The sequence below is a fragment of the Olea europaea genome, chromosome 6 (assembly GCF_002742605.1).
Source record: "Olea europaea var. sylvestris chromosome 6, O_europaea_v1, whole genome shotgun sequence".
Taxonomy (NCBI): Eukaryota; Viridiplantae; Streptophyta; class Magnoliopsida; order Lamiales; family Oleaceae; genus Olea; species Olea europaea.
This window is the reverse complement of record NC_036242.1, coordinates 13,415,684-13,434,176: the sequence shown is the minus strand read 5'-3', so window position 1 is coordinate 13,434,176 and position 18,493 is coordinate 13,415,684. Positions and strand designations below refer to the sequence as shown.

General features: G+C 32.4%; 2 protein-coding genes across 5 annotated transcripts; both read right to left on the bottom strand.

Annotated features, from left to right (window-relative positions):
* Positions 1–5,725: 5,725 nt before the first annotated feature.
* On the bottom strand, positions 5,726–6,625 carry LOC111395906. Its single transcript, XM_023022124.1, has one exon. The coding sequence runs from the start codon at positions 6,483–6,485 to the stop codon at positions 5,898–5,900; it is 588 nt and encodes a 195-aa protein (XP_022877892.1). The 5' UTR covers positions 6,486–6,625; the 3' UTR covers positions 5,726–5,897.
* Positions 6,626–8,484: 1,859 nt separating this feature from the next.
* Positions 8,485–18,146, bottom strand: LOC111395904 (transcriptional adapter ADA2b-like). 4 transcript variants are annotated; one of them, XM_023022121.1, is made up of 13 exons: positions 17,846–18,146; positions 16,507–16,562; positions 16,005–16,183; positions 15,429–15,494; positions 15,175–15,300; positions 12,943–13,018; positions 12,307–12,355; positions 12,167–12,225; positions 11,677–11,748; positions 11,355–11,577; positions 10,200–10,410; positions 9,321–9,584; positions 8,485–9,061 (listed from the first exon to the last, which is right to left on the bottom strand). In XM_023022121.1, the coding sequence occupies exons 1-13, from the start codon at positions 17,893–17,895 to the stop codon at positions 8,870–8,872; spliced, it is 1,623 nt and encodes a 540-aa protein (XP_022877889.1). In that variant the 5' UTR covers positions 17,896–18,146; the 3' UTR covers positions 8,485–8,869. The 4 variants fall into 4 exon arrangements, with proteins under 4 accessions (XP_022877889.1, XP_022877888.1, XP_022877890.1 ...); XM_023022120.1 differs by lacking the exon at positions 17,846–18,146 and adding an exon at positions 17,083–17,382; XM_023022122.1 differs by lacking the exons at positions 15,175–15,300; positions 15,429–15,494; positions 16,005–16,183; positions 16,507–16,562; positions 17,846–18,146 and adding exons at positions 13,099–13,224; positions 13,353–13,418; positions 13,906–14,107; positions 14,431–14,486; positions 15,007–15,055.
* Between the last annotated feature and the right edge of the window lie 347 nt (positions 18,147–18,493).

The window sequence follows — 18,493 nt, the reverse complement described above, 5'->3', positions numbered from 1 at the left end:
AGGATGGGGGTCTGAATTGCCACAAATACATGAGCGTACATTGAGGAGAGTTTCTTGCTGTTTGAAAAGGAGACACCTAAACTTGTGAAGTTTATTATATTGATTTGAAGAAGAGGTTAATTACACTATAAGTTGTTGTTGGGCTTCAATTCTGATTTCTTCCTTCATCTTCTTTATAAATTCTTCGATCTTCTTGTTCAGTTCATCCGTGTTTACATTCATGCAATTTCCTTCTTCCACCAGTGAATCCCCGTCTAGAATTGTACTATCTTCAACTTCATCATAGTCCTCTTCTTCACTTTCTGCAATCAAAGCTTCATTCTTTTGTTCTTCAGTAACTTCATGGAAAGATCCTATTTCTTGTTGCTTCTCTTCTTCTGAAACTGCAACATTCTCTAGTACTGAGGATTTCATGGATGCTTCATTATCTTCAACTCTTGCCTCTATCGTTTCGTGCAGTTGAGGAATTTGCTTGAAAAGTGATGAGTTCTTTGCAAGAAAAGCGAGGATGCCATTGAAAATGAGAAACACGAACTTCCTATCTAGAGCATGTGCAGAGAGAGCGAAAATGAACGTTGACAATTGAAAATTAATAGAGGTGAAGTAGAAAGAAAAACCCATGATATGGCAATATGAGAAAGATAAGAGGGACAATGGGACTATGAACTGCAATGTCTTCTTGATAAACTGATAGTGACTCTGAGATTCGTTAGTTGCTTGGATTGTTGGGTCTCCATTTTGATCCATGTAGAGAGCTGATTTGTAGAGGACAGAAGGCCTGGCTTATGGTTTAGGGGGGGTGAAGAGAACCTTTATATATACTCTTAGAATTTGTGCAATTATTTGGCTTTTGGTTGAATGGCATATTCGATGGGGTGGGGTGGGGTTGAAATGGAACCTTGAGATTTATTGCGTCTAGAAGACTCAAGTAGGTCCATATGCATTAGTGATCTCTATATGAGATTTTTGAAGACTTGAATTATTGGAAGGTGGTGCAATGCAAGATAAGTAGCTTTTTCTGAAGTTTCTAGTGAAGACCTGTACATTTTACGGGTAATCTATATATTAATTTAATAAAGAAATTGATATAAAGTAAAAAAGGGTTTTCTCCAAAAAAAAAAAAAAAAAAAACAGAAACAAAAGTAGAAGTCTTGTAGTGTCGTATTCTCGTTGGTGAAAGCATTTTTCCATCTGTTGTTCCAAATTCCCAAGTAAGCCTGGTCCGGACGAGTTGTGTGATTATGTTTTCAAGTTAGTTTTATAAAGTTGCTAGCAAAAATTTTAACTTTAAAAGTTATTTATATTAAAATAAGTAACTTAATCGCATGCCAAACGTCGCTTGGAAGATGAAGAACTTGTTGAAAAAACATTTACAGTATTATCTTCTCTATTATCTATCAGCAATTAATTTCTTTATAGAAATTCGTGCATTTCTTCTATAGACATTTTCAAATAAGAACTGAGTAGCCAAAAAACAGAGTGACGCATTTTGAGAAATTAATTATGAAAATTAAACGTTTTGTGTAAATCTAAAAAAGTATGTGAGATTTTATCTATAATATATAAAATAAAACAATTCAAGAATTATTTTTTGAAGGAGTCTAACTCTACTATAATTCAATTATTTTAATAATAATTTACTTTTCGTTTTTCAATATGTATTTAATTTATGATTATACTATCATTAATTATTTCGGCAACTATTTAGTTATCATCGATATACGTTTGATAGAGTCATTTCACTTATGTACTTTTACCTCAAGAAATCCAATTATGAACTTTAATAAACATTATAAAATCCTTGTTTGTGGATGAATTCACTGTTATTAATTCTCAATTAATTTACATTCATATTCATTTAATTAATATTTCATTTATGCATTTTAGTATTATTAATTCTAATTATAATAAATTAGAATTTTATGTTCAATAATGCAGTTCAGTTTATGTATACTGATTAGCATCCAGTTTCACTTAATTGAAAATTAAATTATACTTATTTAGTATAAATGATTTAACATTCATTGTCATTTATATATTCTCTGATATTAATTTAAAATTAATTAACATTCACGTTAGTTCATTATCGTATTTCCTGTTCATCTCTGTTTATACATTTAACCTATATTTGGCACACATTTTTTTAAAAACTCATTTTCAATCACATTCTTCCATAAAATATTTTACTCGTAAATAAAAAAATTTTCCTCTTTTTTTAATTATATATTCTCCAAAAAATCACTATTCCAAAATACATTTTTTTTTTTATAACAAAAATGGTGCTCAAATTAGAATTTAGTTGTAACTTAGCCTTATGATAAAACAAGAATTAGATGGTTAAATGAATATTGGGATTTATTGTTAAACATCAATTGAATTCTTGAACGTGAAATTTAGTACTCGTCACCCCTTGGCAATGCAACTAGAACATTACAATGATGCTGGTTTCCAATCGCAGGATGGTTGGGTTGGTTCGGTTTGGTCTGGTTCGAGGCAGTAATTCCAAATCAATCAGGTGTGATTGTTGTCGCAAGTAATTATCTATTGTGGGACATTATTCACCAGAATATACAAAGGCCATCGCCATTCGTCATGGCCTTATTCTTTTCAAGATTGTTTCTTTAGTGTTGTTGATGCTAAAAGTGACGTGCCTAGGATTATTCAGAGCCTTCGATCTGACTTCAGCCTCATCCAAATGCTCAACTCAAGTGTTAACTGTAGTCCTCACGAATGAAATAACGTTGGTTTGGTTTGATTTGTACCTCGTTATAGGGACAAAGTGATCCATAACCTTGTGTTACTAATACCCCAACCTTTATGAGCTGAATTGATTGCATCTCCACTTTCATTTCATCATTTGCAATGAAGTTGATCCTTTGGCCAATACACATTTCTTACTGGTACTTTTGTTGGAAACGACTTATAAAAAGGGTTATGTAAGGGTTGATTTTTGATACATTTGTTTGACCAGTTTTAACCCGCAAAAGCGTGATAAAAACACAATTTATATGAATGAAAATTTGGACAGAGTTTCGGTATAACAATTACGCAAAACAAGAATTAAGAAGGAGTAGAAATAGAGAATAATTCAAGGTGAGACGTTATCTCTTTCATTAAAACAAATTGCCCCACTACGGTGCTCACAGTGAATGACATATGTCTCCCAAGATACAATGGATTTACAACTTGTTGTAGCAGCACTTCAAACCATAAGAAACCGACGAACTTTTGATAGAATTTTCTCTCTACAAAGGAAATGTATGAAAATACTATGGAATTAAAAATTAGAGAATTGCAAGAGGAGAATGAATGCTCAATGCAATTGGTGTACCCAAAATCATGTCCACATGGTCCTATTTATAAATGTAAAGAGGGTGCAAATAAAGTAGTGTGGGCCAAAACATGCATCATTTCGAAAAGTTGCAACACTTGGCCAAAACCTGCATCCTTTCGAAAAATTGCAACGCTTCATTTCTTCCAACTTTGGTCCGCAATTTCTCATTCATCCGAAATTGATTTCGAGATTCCAAATATACCGCGACGATTTACTCGACGAGTATGATAAGTTGGTCTATTTACTTTTGTAATTTGACCATTGGATTAAGTCTGAATATTTGGTCGAAGTTGACACGTACTCACACTTTTTCATTTTTCAATTTTTGGTTAATTATTTGAACCAATTCCTACAACTTTTTGAGTTAATTTCATTTTTGCTTACTGAACTTCAAGTGAAATTTCAATGATTACCAAACTTTAATCTTTATGAATCAGATGGTCGAACTTCCATCTACCTGTAAATGGAGGCCAATGGAGGCTTGAGACATTAAGCCCCGGTTTGATCTCATTCTTTTAAAAACCCTTCTTTTTTCTTTTTTTCTTTTCTTCAATCACACATTTTTTCAATAAAATAATTTTACAATCAAATCCAAAAAATTTCCCTACTTTTTAACTATGCATTTTTTTTTAAAAAAAATCACTATTACAAAATCTATTTTCAAGTTCAAACAAACTCAAAGTTTGTTGAAATTTAATGATTTTAATAGATGCGATTTGATGATTTTAGTAGGTATGAATTGAATTTTTTTTCCATTGGTGCGATGACTAGTCACGACTTTTGAAATGCAAATGGTACATATCTCACGATTTTTTAGATTAGGTACGACCATTCAAAGAGGTATATATAATGAAAAATTATTAACCTTTGTAAAGGGTGTGATTTAAATCATCAAATCATGCCTCAATCTGAAAATGTGTCATCTAATGATACACATTTATTTATGCTAAAAGGTACATCTATTCGGAGAAAACATTTTGAATGCATAAATTGAATTCATCCAACCACACATTTTTCCAATAAAATAATTTCACAAGTAAATTCGAAAATTTTCCCTACTTTTTAGCTATACATTCTTTTAAAAAAAAAAAATCACTATTACAAAATCTATTTTCAAGGTTCAAACAAACTCAAAATTTGTTGGAATTTAATTATTTTAATAGATGTGATTTGATGATTTTAGTAGGTATGAATTGAATTTTTTTTATTGGTGTGATGATGAGTCACGACTTTTCAAATGCAAATGATGCATATTGAAGAGTCATGATTTCATATTAGGTACGACCATTCAAAGAGATACATATAATGAAAAATTATGAACCTTTGTAAAGGGTGTGATCTAGATCGTCAAATCAAGACTCAATCTGAATATGTGTGATCTAATAATACATATTTATTTATGCTAAAAGGTGCATCTATTTGGAAAAAACATATTGAATCCATAAATTGAATTCATTTCATTCATTTTTCTTTTGAAAATATGTTATATTCACCAATGATTACCCAACTTTATATTTAATGTTATCACGCTCATCCAATTTGATTTTATTTCACCATGACCACCCAACGTTATATTTAATGTCACCATGGGCACCTAATTATATTTTAGTTCACTATGACTATCCAATTTCATGTAACGTTTTACTATTGCCATCAAACTTTTTTTTTCTTCACAATTTTCACTAATTTTAAAAGTGGTAAAATAGTAACTTTGCATATATATAAACATAAAATTCAAAAAAATGAAATAAATTTTTTTATATTTTAAAATATGTTTTTAAAAATAAGTTTTTATTTTATTGTTTTAAAAATGGTTTTTAAATAATTTTTTTTATTTCATTTTTTTAACAAACTTTTTTTAAAAAAACTTTTTATTTTATTTTATTTTTCTAAGTAACGGTAATGAGTTTTTATTTTTAAAATAAGTTTTTAATTTATTTTTTTTAAAAGAAATTAGGTGGTCACAGTGAAACGTAATGTGATATTGGATATCATGATAAAACGTTATGTGAAATTGGATATCATGATGAAACATTATATGAAATTGAGTTATTATGGTGAGATAAAATCAAATTAGGAATCATGTGACATTAAGTATAAATTTGGAGCAGATTGTCGTAGCTCTGCTTCGTGAAATCATCTGTCTAGTTGTAACCCTTCTAATTTCTCAAATAAAAACACCAATTCATCTCCCCATTTTATGTGAAAAGGGGACGGGGATCAACAAGATAAGGTACATCAGTTTAAATGATTTCTAATTATTCCGTCTATAATTCTAATGTAAAACCTTTTACAAGGATTATACCAATAAGAAATATGAATTAAACTCATCATTCCATTTAAAAATAAATAAAAGAAATTCCATGTGTCACAATTAATTTATGCATGCAATGATGTGAACTTCAATGAAATAGATAAATATGAGATTAGTACAAATACCACTAAGTCTATGCAGGGGAACACTCAAATTACTGGTAATATTCATATATAAATATGAAAAGTATTCAACATTGAAACTAAAAATACAAAACCAAAAGCCCCCATCTGAATGAACACTTTGATTCTAATAGCTATAATCATAAGAAAAATCAGACAGACCAACCATGGCAGATACAACCTGGGAAACAATGAAAATGCTTCCTCCAATTATTGTCAAGACCAGAATTGCAGAAATGGGATTCTTCAACAACTCAAAAATAGGCTGAAAAACAGTGTAAATAACACCAGTACTTACTGTCAAAGCATACAGTGCATATCTCCTCATGTTATCCCAAAAATCTTCCATCAATGGCCCTTCAGGCCCCAAAGCCAAAGCCTTTTGCTCATCAATTCCCATAAGAAAAATAACAAGTCCTACAGAAACAGTCCCCAAAATTACAAGTTTTGAGTATTCTTCTGAGCTTACTGGGAAAAACCTTTCTTTTGAGAAATTTTCTAGCTTGTCGGAATTTTGAAAACGGCTTGAATTTCTGGGATGACTAATTCTTTTTCTAGGGATGCTTATAGTCTTTGGAATGTGTGGTGAGCATCCATTTTTTGTTGGGTATTTAAACTGTGATTTGGATTTGATTGGGACGAGAGAGAGAAGATTTGCAGTTGGAGTGCTGAGATTTGGATGCTTGAAATGGAGATTAAGCCTTAGATTTTGCATCTTTGAGCACCTCCGATATCAGAACAGGTTTCTTGAAATAAATTGATGAAGTGAATTGGATGGGTGGTGGTGGTTTCTATTTCGTTTTAATGCCTTATCTTTTGAAGATTAAAGGGGCCTGCAGGGAGTATGGGGTAATTTTTGACTGGTGGAATTGACATAAACAACACTACAAGTTATAAAATGGTGGAGAGAAATAGGCCGGGGCAGAAGGAGCCAACGGAATAGAGTCGTGGGGCAAAACTGAAAATTGTAAGAAATTTTTTTGAAAATTTTGTGTAAAATTTATTGCAAAATTTTGAATTTCAAATTTAGTGTGGAAGTAGTGAACCCCACTGCCCCCACCCACGGGTTGAGGCACGATTTTGGTTGGGTTGGTTTGATTTGGTTCATCGATTTGGACACTAATCCAAGTTAAAAAAAAAAATTACTTGTAGATCAATGGAAGACAAAATGTAAACGATAGCTTTTTATCCTCAAAGCCATCCTTCATATCCAATAATTTACCAACAAAAAATTATACCAAAATGAAAGCAAGGCTAGTAGGCTACTCTTGCCATTTAACCATGACTTAAAAAAAATAAAAAATAATAATAATGGCTTTCTCGATCCAATTTCCATTTGCACAAAAAATAAAAAAATAAAAAATACTGAAATTGACGGGTAGAGATTTTAACAAGCACCATCACGTGGAAAAAAAATAAATAAATCTAATTACGAGTCCTAAATAATGTAATATACGCACAACTAGAAGAGGGAAAGCCCAACTAACGCAGCTTGTTATTTGAGGCAATCGAATTATAGAAAATTAATACCTCAAATAACAAACTGACACATAAAATACTAATGCAGATGCTAATTATAAATAACATTATAAGATGCATGGACAATAGAAATAGTTAAGTTCTTTTTTTATTTTATTTTATTTTTTTAACTTAATAATCAGATTCTAAAAATTAAAAAGTAAGAAAAAAAAAAGTATGTATCAACTGTTTGAATCGATTAATTGGTTGTTTGATCGCTTAAACCATAACTGATCTGACCCACCCCTAGATACAAAGACTTGTTGCTATTCTTTCATAAACTTTTTGACATGGTAAATTTACATAAATAGCTTTAAAATTAACACACCTCTATGGACTTTTAGTTTTATGCTACTTGAATCTTAAATTCATCAACGAGTCACTACACCTGCAGTCATCCCTCCTAATAAGGTTTGGAAATGAAGAATGTATAAAGATTACAAGTGTTTTGCAGCTTATTCTATTGATGTATCTTTTACATCTTTGCAGTTTGTCAAATCAGATCTGCAGTTAATTATACTAACGAAATTAAAGACTCAAATGTAACTGAAACGAAGATGCAATCATCGATTCTCCCGAGAGTTTACAATTGCTGTGAGCAAACATATTAATGACGAGGAAGGCATCGTGCTTCTCTTCCTCTTCCTCTTCCTCTTCCTCTTCCTCTTCCACAAGTTGCTGCTATCCCTCAAATAGAATAGACGATTCAAAGTATCATCCCATCTCAATTGAAAAAGCACATAACGTTTCAAGAACAAATCTAGTTAATGCAAGGAAAGAGGAAAAAAGCAAGCCAAATCAAAACCAGGCAAGCATGAGAAATGAGTTCAAAAGATCAACTGTATGGAGTTTTTACTATCTATTAACATAGATGTCTGACTCTAGTCACCATCCGATTTAGGCATAGGACCCACTTCGAAACCTGCCAATCCATCTTTAAGCGCGAGAATCGGAAGATCTAGTTCAAGTGGGTGGTTCATACTTTATAACTTGAATATTTTTTGACTCGATCATAAGGTAGCGAAATTCCTTGTCGGGTAAGTTCCGACCCGCACGAAAGGCAAAAGTACAACATTAGTAACCAAGTTGAAACAAAATAGAGACAAACGATCTTTGCTAAGAGTTGGCCAACAGCGTTTTCTACTCGCCACTTATCATATCAGCTCCAATCACGTCACTCGTGAAGTTAAGTCATATGATCAATACATCCTGATACAGATCTTTTAATTATGATTCTTTGTATTTCAGTACGGGAGTAGACAAGAAATTCAATCTGCACCACCCATCAAGAATAATAATATAACAATCTTGCTAAATTACCAGAGGATTTTAACACCTAGGATGACTGAATGCCATATGATGTTACATCATTGAACTGTTTCAAAAACAGTCAACATTGCCATCCAATCATTTTTTTGCTACAACTTCATCTGTCAACAAAGGTGTTAAATTCCTCTCGCAAAACAGTATAATTCATAATATAAAGTTGATTTTACAGCTGGTTAATAAGACATGTAAGGGGACCAAATGGACATCACCAAAAATTTGCATGGATATTTCATTTGGAGCCGACAAGGGGTCTCACTCTTGAAGCATTCCCTTCTTCAAAAGCATATCGTAAACTCTATCTATTTTTGTTGGCTCAATTTGGAAGAAGGAATAGGCATCGGATTTCTGATTAATATTGCCGCTCATCATTTGTATTGTCATGAACTCTAGCATTCTAAGATAATGAGGGGCCGGTAACCTGATCTCACGGCACAGTTGTTTCTCCTGCAAAGATAATGCAGTAAAACCAGAAAATAATAATCAGATACCATGAATAGGCGCTTGTTTGCCGATTCTGAAAATTAAGGTGGGCTGTGTATGAAGCCTTATTTTCGACCAATGAATGGACTGCAAACATCTAGAGATGCTACATCAGACTTTAAACTAGTCAATCAACCAAGCTGCAGTGATAAAATTAATTAAAGGGCAAGAAGCCCAAAGCCAAACTGCTTTTGCTTTGTAGCAACAAGAATTGCATACTTACAGATTCAGAAAGTAAATCTGCGCCAGATAATGACACAAAATCCAAATCAGTTAGGGATGCCGAAGTAGAGTGGCCTACAGATGTTGTATTTGAGTATGTATTAAGTGAATCCGATGAAACTGGGACGTTGAGACTTTCCTGACTGCTTGGACCAGCATGAGAATTTTCCTTTCTGTGACCACGGTCTTCGGCTTCCCTTCTCCTTTTCTGTTCAAGGTATCTGTCAGCTTCACCAGAGGAACGGCATCCAGCCACTCGTGCTTCCTGCACATCCATTTTTGGAAGTCAACTAAATATTGATTTTACTTTAGCTGCAGTCCAAATAAATATTTGTCACACATTCCAAAGTTCCTTAACCAACCTCCACTTCAGACTATTGTTGCTTGGTAATCGGAAATTACGGATCAAGGTAATTTTGACAATATTATGCAGTATAACCTCAATAAATTAATATCCCAGTCCTAACCTAAATATTTTTTGAGGTTAAACTGTAAACCAGAGTAATTATTGACATCCTTGCTTCTTAAATTGGGTAGAGGGTAGTGTATGGGTTTAACAAAGTAACGGATTCTTTATGATCCTGCCTATAAGTGAGATGGTTTTGAAAAACTATGCCACTGTGAAATGCTTAGTGGCTGTTGTACTACAGCACTAATGCAAATAGTTAGAAGAATATGACAACAATCAACTATTGATTGTTTGATTCAGAAACATATTACCTGCAAACAAAGGGACAGTCCCATACCAAATCATGAGAAAAAATATGCCCCCACAAACTCTGTTTCTTTATTGAGTATAAAAACAAGTTAAAAATCATGCAATTCCCAAGATTTATTTGCACGTTGAAATAAAGTTAAGGGTCATTGCTATATGATATACCTTAAGTTCACGAATTCTTTTCAGAATCCTATGTTCTGATATAACAGTTCTAAGTAATTCTTCATGCTCCTCCTTAGAGTGAAAACGCATGAAGACATCATATCGTCGGCATAAATCCTTTTCCTCTTGAGATAACTCCTCCTCAAATGGACTAGGATGGAACAAATTCCTTTCAAGAATGAAATCTTTCCGGCGTTTTCTCTCATCAAGTCTGACAACAATCCGATAAACAGTGAATTCGAAGATATGACATGAGCCAAAACTTATGATAATGAACTAATGATATCAGAATATAATTTAATCATATCAAACGGATCTTCTTATTATTGGGTTACTCATTAACCATATTCTTGCAAATAACTAACTGTTTACTTCTTATTGCTCCGCAAAGTAATCATGTTTATACATAAAATAATCACATTCTATTCTCTTTTCTTTTCTTTTTGTTCTTAACTTCCCCTGATATGGAGCATAAAAATGGGTCCAGGTCACATGAAAAAGATTGAATTGTTTTCCTTCACTCAATTTTACTAAGGCCATGTTTGATAGGCATGAATTCCATGGAAAATGATATTTGATTTCCAACCTAAACCAAAAATGGATGTTTTATAGGTTTTTTTCCTAGGGAATTCATTTGCCAACTTTGATGCCACCGAAGTCATTTTCCACCAATTGATGAAAATGAAGGTGAGAATTCATTTTCTAGGTTGCTACCCTTTTTTTTATTTTTTTTTTTGCGCAATGGAAACAAATTCTATCCCTAATTGTATAAAATTTTTTCCTTTAATTGACAATTTTAATGTAAAACAAAGTCAAACGAACACAAAAAAATAAATGATTTTAAATTTTTTAATTTTTTTAAAATTTTTGGCAATGGAAAAAATTTAATTCCCAATACCAGTAAATTCTATCCATTTAATTGACATTTTCATGTAAAACAAAATCAAACGAACACCAAAAAACACTTTTATTTTAACATTTTTCACGTGAAAAATTATACCAATCAAACACAATAATTGACAATTCCCAGTAAAACAATTTCTAGGCAATTCAATTCCCTGAAATTCGTTTTCTTTCCACCCAAATTTCATTTTTGTAATCAAACGAACCCTAAAACAACTATCAGTTATAAAAATTTGGACTATAATGGATTACCTCTTTGAATATATACGGAGCACACGTAATTTCAACTCATGCTCTTCTTGAGTTTCAGTTTCCTTAAATTCCATATCAGCCAGCAACTGCTCAGCATCATTATCATATTCAGTATCAAATTCTTGTCTTTTTGGGTTATAACCACTCGACTCCATCAAAGAAGGAACCTCATCCTCAGCAGATTTAGGTTTATTGCTGCCAAAACTCCGTCCTGATAGATGATCTGCAAGAAATTAGGAAGCATATGATTTAGAATTAAACATATAGTTATAACTCTATCAGAATTCAAACACAGCATAAAACAAGAAAAAAATCAGGTTACCATTCAGTTTTAGAGAATCAGGCTGATCCTTGACCTGGACCATGTTGGATGCCATTTTATTGTCTGCAATTCCTGCAATATTTGTACTAATAAATGACTATCTCTTTCTGTTGTACAAGAAACAGACTATCAATGGGTCTGATCTATGTGGATCTAGACAGAACGAATCAAATTCTCATTATGCAATAACTAAATCCAAATCCCAATATGCATAGATCTTAACCAAATCTGGGCCCCAAGTTCATTGTATCAGATAACTCAACCTGGGACTATTTATTTTCTGATCTTCATATTCAGTTCGGACCCAGGTCGCGGATCTTAGTCGGTAACAAAAATGGATCCTAAATCCAACAAGTCAACCAGGCACGCAATAAACATCAATTAAACTGATATTGGTAGACAAGAGCACATGGCTACTAATCAAATGAAAGCATAGTTACCTCCATTTGAACAGAGCACATGGCTACTAATCAAATGAAAGCATAGTTACCTCCATTTGAACCAGAAGGCAAACGACCTGAAGGATCATTTTTGTAGGAATTTTCAATTCTGACAGTGTATATACAAAATATCAGAACATAGAATCCGAACGAAAAATACAACTTATGAAAAATGCAAAACAGCAATTACTTGACTCTTAAGGGAGAAAATGGGGATTCCTCCTTCAATGGAAGTTCACCTGGCAAAGAAAGCCAAAGTACGATCAATATCTTTGAAAAATATAATATAAAGCATCTTATACTATGTTTTATGTACAAAAGCCGAGAGCCCAAAGTTGAAAACTTAGAATAACCAGAGCGGCAGAGCGTGATTCACTAACAACTTGAAATGGTAATTGTGATAATCAATTATTATATTCAACGGGTTCTCTTGTTCTATCTAATCATTGTAACAAACAATTAGACATAAAGAATAACCTGTTACAGGAAGAGTGGTGTACTCCCGTAGCTTCAGAATAATAGAAAATTACAATGCCTTTATCAGTTAAAACCAAAAGCATAACTAAAATTCTTCAAAACTGGACACCCTTATCATACAATATTTTTTGTTAAACAATAGATTGCAATCCACAGATCCACTAAACAGCCCAACTGACGTCACTCAATTGAAGTCAACCCAGAAAGATTGCCCAACAGAATTATTTAATGCACCCCTCATTCTTTCTGTCAACCCATTGTAATACAAAAACAGGTGCCGTGCGTGCGTGTGTGTGTGTGTGTAGAGAGAGAGAGAGAGAGAGAGAGAGGACTATCAACAAAAAGTTACCTTTTTTATCCTCAATGTGCTCTTTAGCCATAGCAAGCAGTTCTTTTCTGTTTTTGCCAACAACATGCGTCATATCCTGAGAAATGAAATGTTTGAATCACTTTCAAGAAAGGAAAATCAAATCTTACACATGACTAGTTTTGCCATTAATTATACCGGTAGAGGGAAGTAAGGAGAGTTTAGGTAAGCATTCCTATAATGTTCAATGCACACTTCCTTTGTCTTTGTCCCAACATGCTCAGCAACTTCTGCCCAGTTTCCCATGCCATACATCTCAATCCCCTAGTACATGATATAAAATAATGAAAATCAGAACATAGAAACCATGTGAGATAACACTTCCAAAAAGAGAAATGAGATTACTTTTGATCAATGAGATGACAAACACTTAAAATCAGATTACAAAACACCTCTAAAAGTAACATTTCTTCATCAGCATTCCAATCCGGACAGATGAGAGGAAATGATAAGATGTCCTGTTCCAATGACATCAGCAAAATCATGAGCACTATGAGGGGATATATTTCAGCAATATTTTGCATTGAAGGTCACATGACTTGGAAAAAAATAGAATAATTGGAAAAGAGAATATAGAACAAGAAAGATTAAACACAAGATCATATGGCAATATATTTGGGACACTATTGAACAAGACACATTATTCCCTTCTTTGGTATGCTATATACAACAAACTTTTCTTCTGGAAAATTGAAAGGACACCAAAATCCACTGTAAAATTGCAAGATATGTAGTACTATATCTTGTGCAAACACACTTATAAAAAGATAATTGTTGAGAGAATTTATATTCATGTCGAATCAATATATGCAATGTTTTGCTAGTAAAAATTGTTATATTTTCGTCAAAACAAATGGAATAACATAGTTATTTAGAATATCTGATAAGATAAATAGCTTCAGAGTTAGGATAGTGGATTCTTTGCATTAAGTTTTGTGAAAGTACCATCTTCAGATGGTAGTACTGACCATAACCCTGTACGGGTGATTGCTTTTGTGAGGATGAACCTCAGCTCCGACTGAGAAGCATTCTATGCATAAGTCAAAATCGGAACATACAGCACACTTGATACGAATTCTTCCCGTGATGTCTTTGTTACAATAGTTGCAATGGTACCGAGCCCTTTTCCCATCACTGGTCCCTTGACCTTATTAAACAAGAGGCAATGTCATAAACAGGAGATAAACAAGTTAGAAGTAAAACATGCAGTAAAAGAAGCCCGGCACCTAACTATAATGTTCCCACAACCAAAACCAAACTTAGATTGGGTGTTCTCTACCGAGTCAGACCACCTAAACAGCCAAATACAAAAATTCCATTATTGTTCTAAATTTTCATACATCATCAACTCCATCAATAATTGGCAAGAGATCACTATGCTGCTCTCTGTTACAAGATATCAGAATCTAAGATAACTGCAGATCTCTCACGCAATAATATTAATATCACCTTAGAGAGAAAGCGAATTACCTGAAGTAACAGACTCTATATTTTCACCACTTGATGCATTCTTTTTCCTCCTTGATCTGAAAGTACAAAAGCATTGTGATAGAAAAGACAGTTAACTGCAATTTCATGAGGCTTCAGTACAAGAATATACAATTATTCATGCCATTCTAACACGTGTAAAACTAAAATAGATTAGCCCAATGACAGCATGACATTTCTTTAAATTTTGTGCAAGTAATTACAAATTTGTTCGTTTCAAGGAGACTCAATTTTAACATACTCACAACAAGACAATCATTATACACACTTGATAATGCAAAATGGACATGTATCATCTGCTCCCAGTCAAAGATAAATATAAAGGGTGAGATAAATCAAACACAAATCCAAATCAAATCATCCCTAAAAATCACAGCTTTACAACAAATGTAAGAGAACAACTCAAAATAATAACAAAGAATTGCAGAATTATAATAAAACCACAAAACCATATAATCGAACACTGAATACAACACCCAGTACCTACAATGTGCATACGCATCGACAGTATGTGAAAAAAAATATATATATATTGAAGATATAAAACTAATGCTGAACCTTTGAGTGGGATCTTCTTCACCACGGAAATTTCCACGGGAGCGACCCACAGTTCTTTTCTGTTTTTGCCAACAACATGCGTCATATCCTGAGAAATGAAATGTTTGAATCACTTTCAAGAAAGGAAAATCAAATCTTACACATGACTAGTTTTGCCATTAATTATACCGGTAGAGGGAAGTAAGGAGAGTTTAGGTAAGCATTCCTATAATGTTCAATGCACACTTCCTTTGTCTTTGTCCCAACATGCTCAGCAACTTCTGCCCAGTTTCCCATGCCATACATCTCAATCCCCTAGTACATGATATAAAATAATGAAAATCAGAACATAGAAACCATGTGAGATAACACTTCCAAAAAGAGAAATGAGATTACTTTTGATCAATGAGATGACAAACACTTAAAATCAGATTACAAAACACCTCTAAAAGTAACATTTCTTCATCAGCATTCCAATCCGGACAGATGAGAGGAAATGATAAGATGTCCTGTTCCAATGACATCAGCAAAATCATGAGCACTATGAGGGGATATATTTCAGCAATATTTTGCATTGAAGGTCACATGACTTGGAAAAAAATAGAATAATTGGAAAAGAGAATATAGAACAAGAAAGATTAAACACAAGATCATATGGCAATATATTTGGGACACTATTGAACAAGACACATTATTCCCTTCTTTGGTATGCTATATACAACAAACTTTTCTTCTGGAAAATTGAAAGGACACCAAAATCCACTGTAAAATTGCAAGATATGTAGTACTATATCTTGTGCAAACACACTTATAAAAAGATAATTGTTGAGAGAATTTATATTCATGTCGAATCAATATATGCAATGTTTTGCTAGTAAAAATTGTTATATTTTCGTCAAAACAAATGGAATAACATAGTTATTTAGAATATCTGATAAGATAAATAGCTTCAGAGTTAGGATAGTGGATTCTTTGCATTAAGTTTTGTGAAAGTACCATCTTCAGATGGTAGTACTGACCATAACCCTGTACGGGTGATTGCTTTTGTGAGGATGAACCTCAGCTCCGACTGAGAAGCATTCTATGCATAAGTCAAAATCGGAACATACAGCACACTTGATACGAATTCTTCCCGTGATGTCTTTGTTACAATAGTTGCAATGGTACCGAGCCCTTTTCCCATCACTGGTCCCTTGACCTTATTAAACAAGAGGCAATGTCATAAACAGGAGATAAACAAGTTAGAAGTAAAACATGCAGTAAAAGAAGCCCGGCACCTAACTATAATGTTCCCACAACCAAAACCAAACTTAGATTGGGTGTTCTCTACCGAGTCAGACCACCTAAACAGCCAAATACAAAAATTCCATTATTGTTCTAAATTTTCATACATCATCAACTCCATCAATAATTGGCAAGAGATCACTATGCTGCTCTCTGTTACAAGATATCAGAATCTAAGATAACTGCAGATCTCTCACGCAATAATATTAATATCACCTTAGAGAGAAAGCGAATTACCTGAAGTAACAGACTCTATATTTTCACCACTTGATGCATTCTTTTTCCTCCTTGATCTGAAAGTACAAAAGCATTGTGATAGAAAAGACAGTTAACTGCAATTTCATGAGGCTTCAGTACAAGAATATACAATTATTCATGCCATTCTAACACGTGTAAAACTAAAATAGATTAGCCCAATGACAGCATGACATTTCTTTAAATTTTGTGCAAGTAATTACAAATTTGTTCGTTTCAAGGAGACTCAATTTTAACATACTCACAACAAGACAATCATTATACACACTTGATAATGCAAAATGGACATGTATCATCTGCTCCCAGTCAAAGATAAATATAAAGGGTGAGATAAATCAAACACAAATCCAAATCAAATCATCCCTAAAAATCACAGCTTTACAACAGATGTAAGAGAACAACTCAAAATAATAACAAAGAATTGCAGAATTATAATAAAACCACAAAACCATATAATCGAACACTGAATACAACACCCAGTACCTACAATGTGCATACGCATCGACAGTATGTGAAAAAAAATATATATATATTGAAGATATAAAACTAATGCTGAACCTTTGAGTGGGATCTTCTTCACCACGGAAATTTCCACGGGAGCGACCCATTAAATTTTCAAGTAAAGTGCAATCCCCTGTCTATAAGCAATTAACGGAACATCGCCTATAACGAATTATATGTAACAAGAACTGAAAGCGTTGGAATCAAGTGTTTAGTTATACTTCTTATTCATCGAGAAGCCCTAAAAGCTAGACAGGGAAGGGTTAATGAAGAACCCTGGTTTTGACTTTCTAATCCAGCATTTTGAAAACCATGGTAATCAACAAGCAAAGCTCGAAAATAGGAAAAGAAGAAAGGAAATAAGATGATATATTGGAAATTTTAAATATTTTTTAAGTAATTCTAGTATATGAATTTTCATAGATTTTACAGGATTAATGAAAGTTATTCTTTTAATGAATTTTCATAAATTTTAATTTTAATTTTAATTTTTTTATAGATTTTTATATAATTTATTTAAAAAAATTATTTTATTTTATTTTTTGAAAAATTGTACACGGTAATAGAATTATATTTTCCATGTCAATAAAAGTATTTTTCAAAAGAATACAAAAATAAGTCACCTAAATCAGAAAAATAAATAATCAAGATGTAAGAGAACAACTCAAAATAATAACAAAGAATTGCAGAATTATAATAAAACCACAAAACCATATAATCGAACACTGAATACAACACCCAGTACCTACAATGTGCATACGCATCGACAGTATGTGAAAAAAAAAATATATATATTGAAGATATAAAACTAATGCTGAACCTTTGAGTGGGATCTTCTTCACCACGGAAATTTCCACGGGAGCGACCCATTAAATTTTCAAGTAAAGTGCAATCCCCTGTCTATAAGCAATTAACGGAACATCGCCTATAACGAATTATATGTAACAAGAACTGAAAGCGTTGGAATCAAGTGTTTAGTTATACTTCTTATTCATCGAGAAGCCCTAAAAGCTAGACAGGGAAGGGTTAATGAAGAACCCTGGTTTTGACTTTCTAATCCAGCATTTTGAAAACCATGGTAATCAACAAGCAAAGCTCGAAAATAGGAAAAGAAGAAAGGAAATAAGATGATATATTGGAAATTTTAAATATTTTTTAAGTAATTCTAGTATATGAATTTTCATAGATTTTACAGGATTAATGAAAGTTATTCTTTTAATGAATTTTCATAAATTTTAATTTTAATTTTAATTTTTTTATAGATTTTTATATAATTTATTTAATTTTTTTAAAAAAATTATTTTATTTTATTTTTTGAAAAATTGTACACGGTAAAAGAATTATATTTTCCATGTCAATAAAAGTATTTTTCAAAAGAATACAAAAATAAGTCACCTAAATCAGAAAAATAAATAATCAAAATACAAAAATATTAGATAAAAAAAAAATCACTAATGTTCTGTATTAT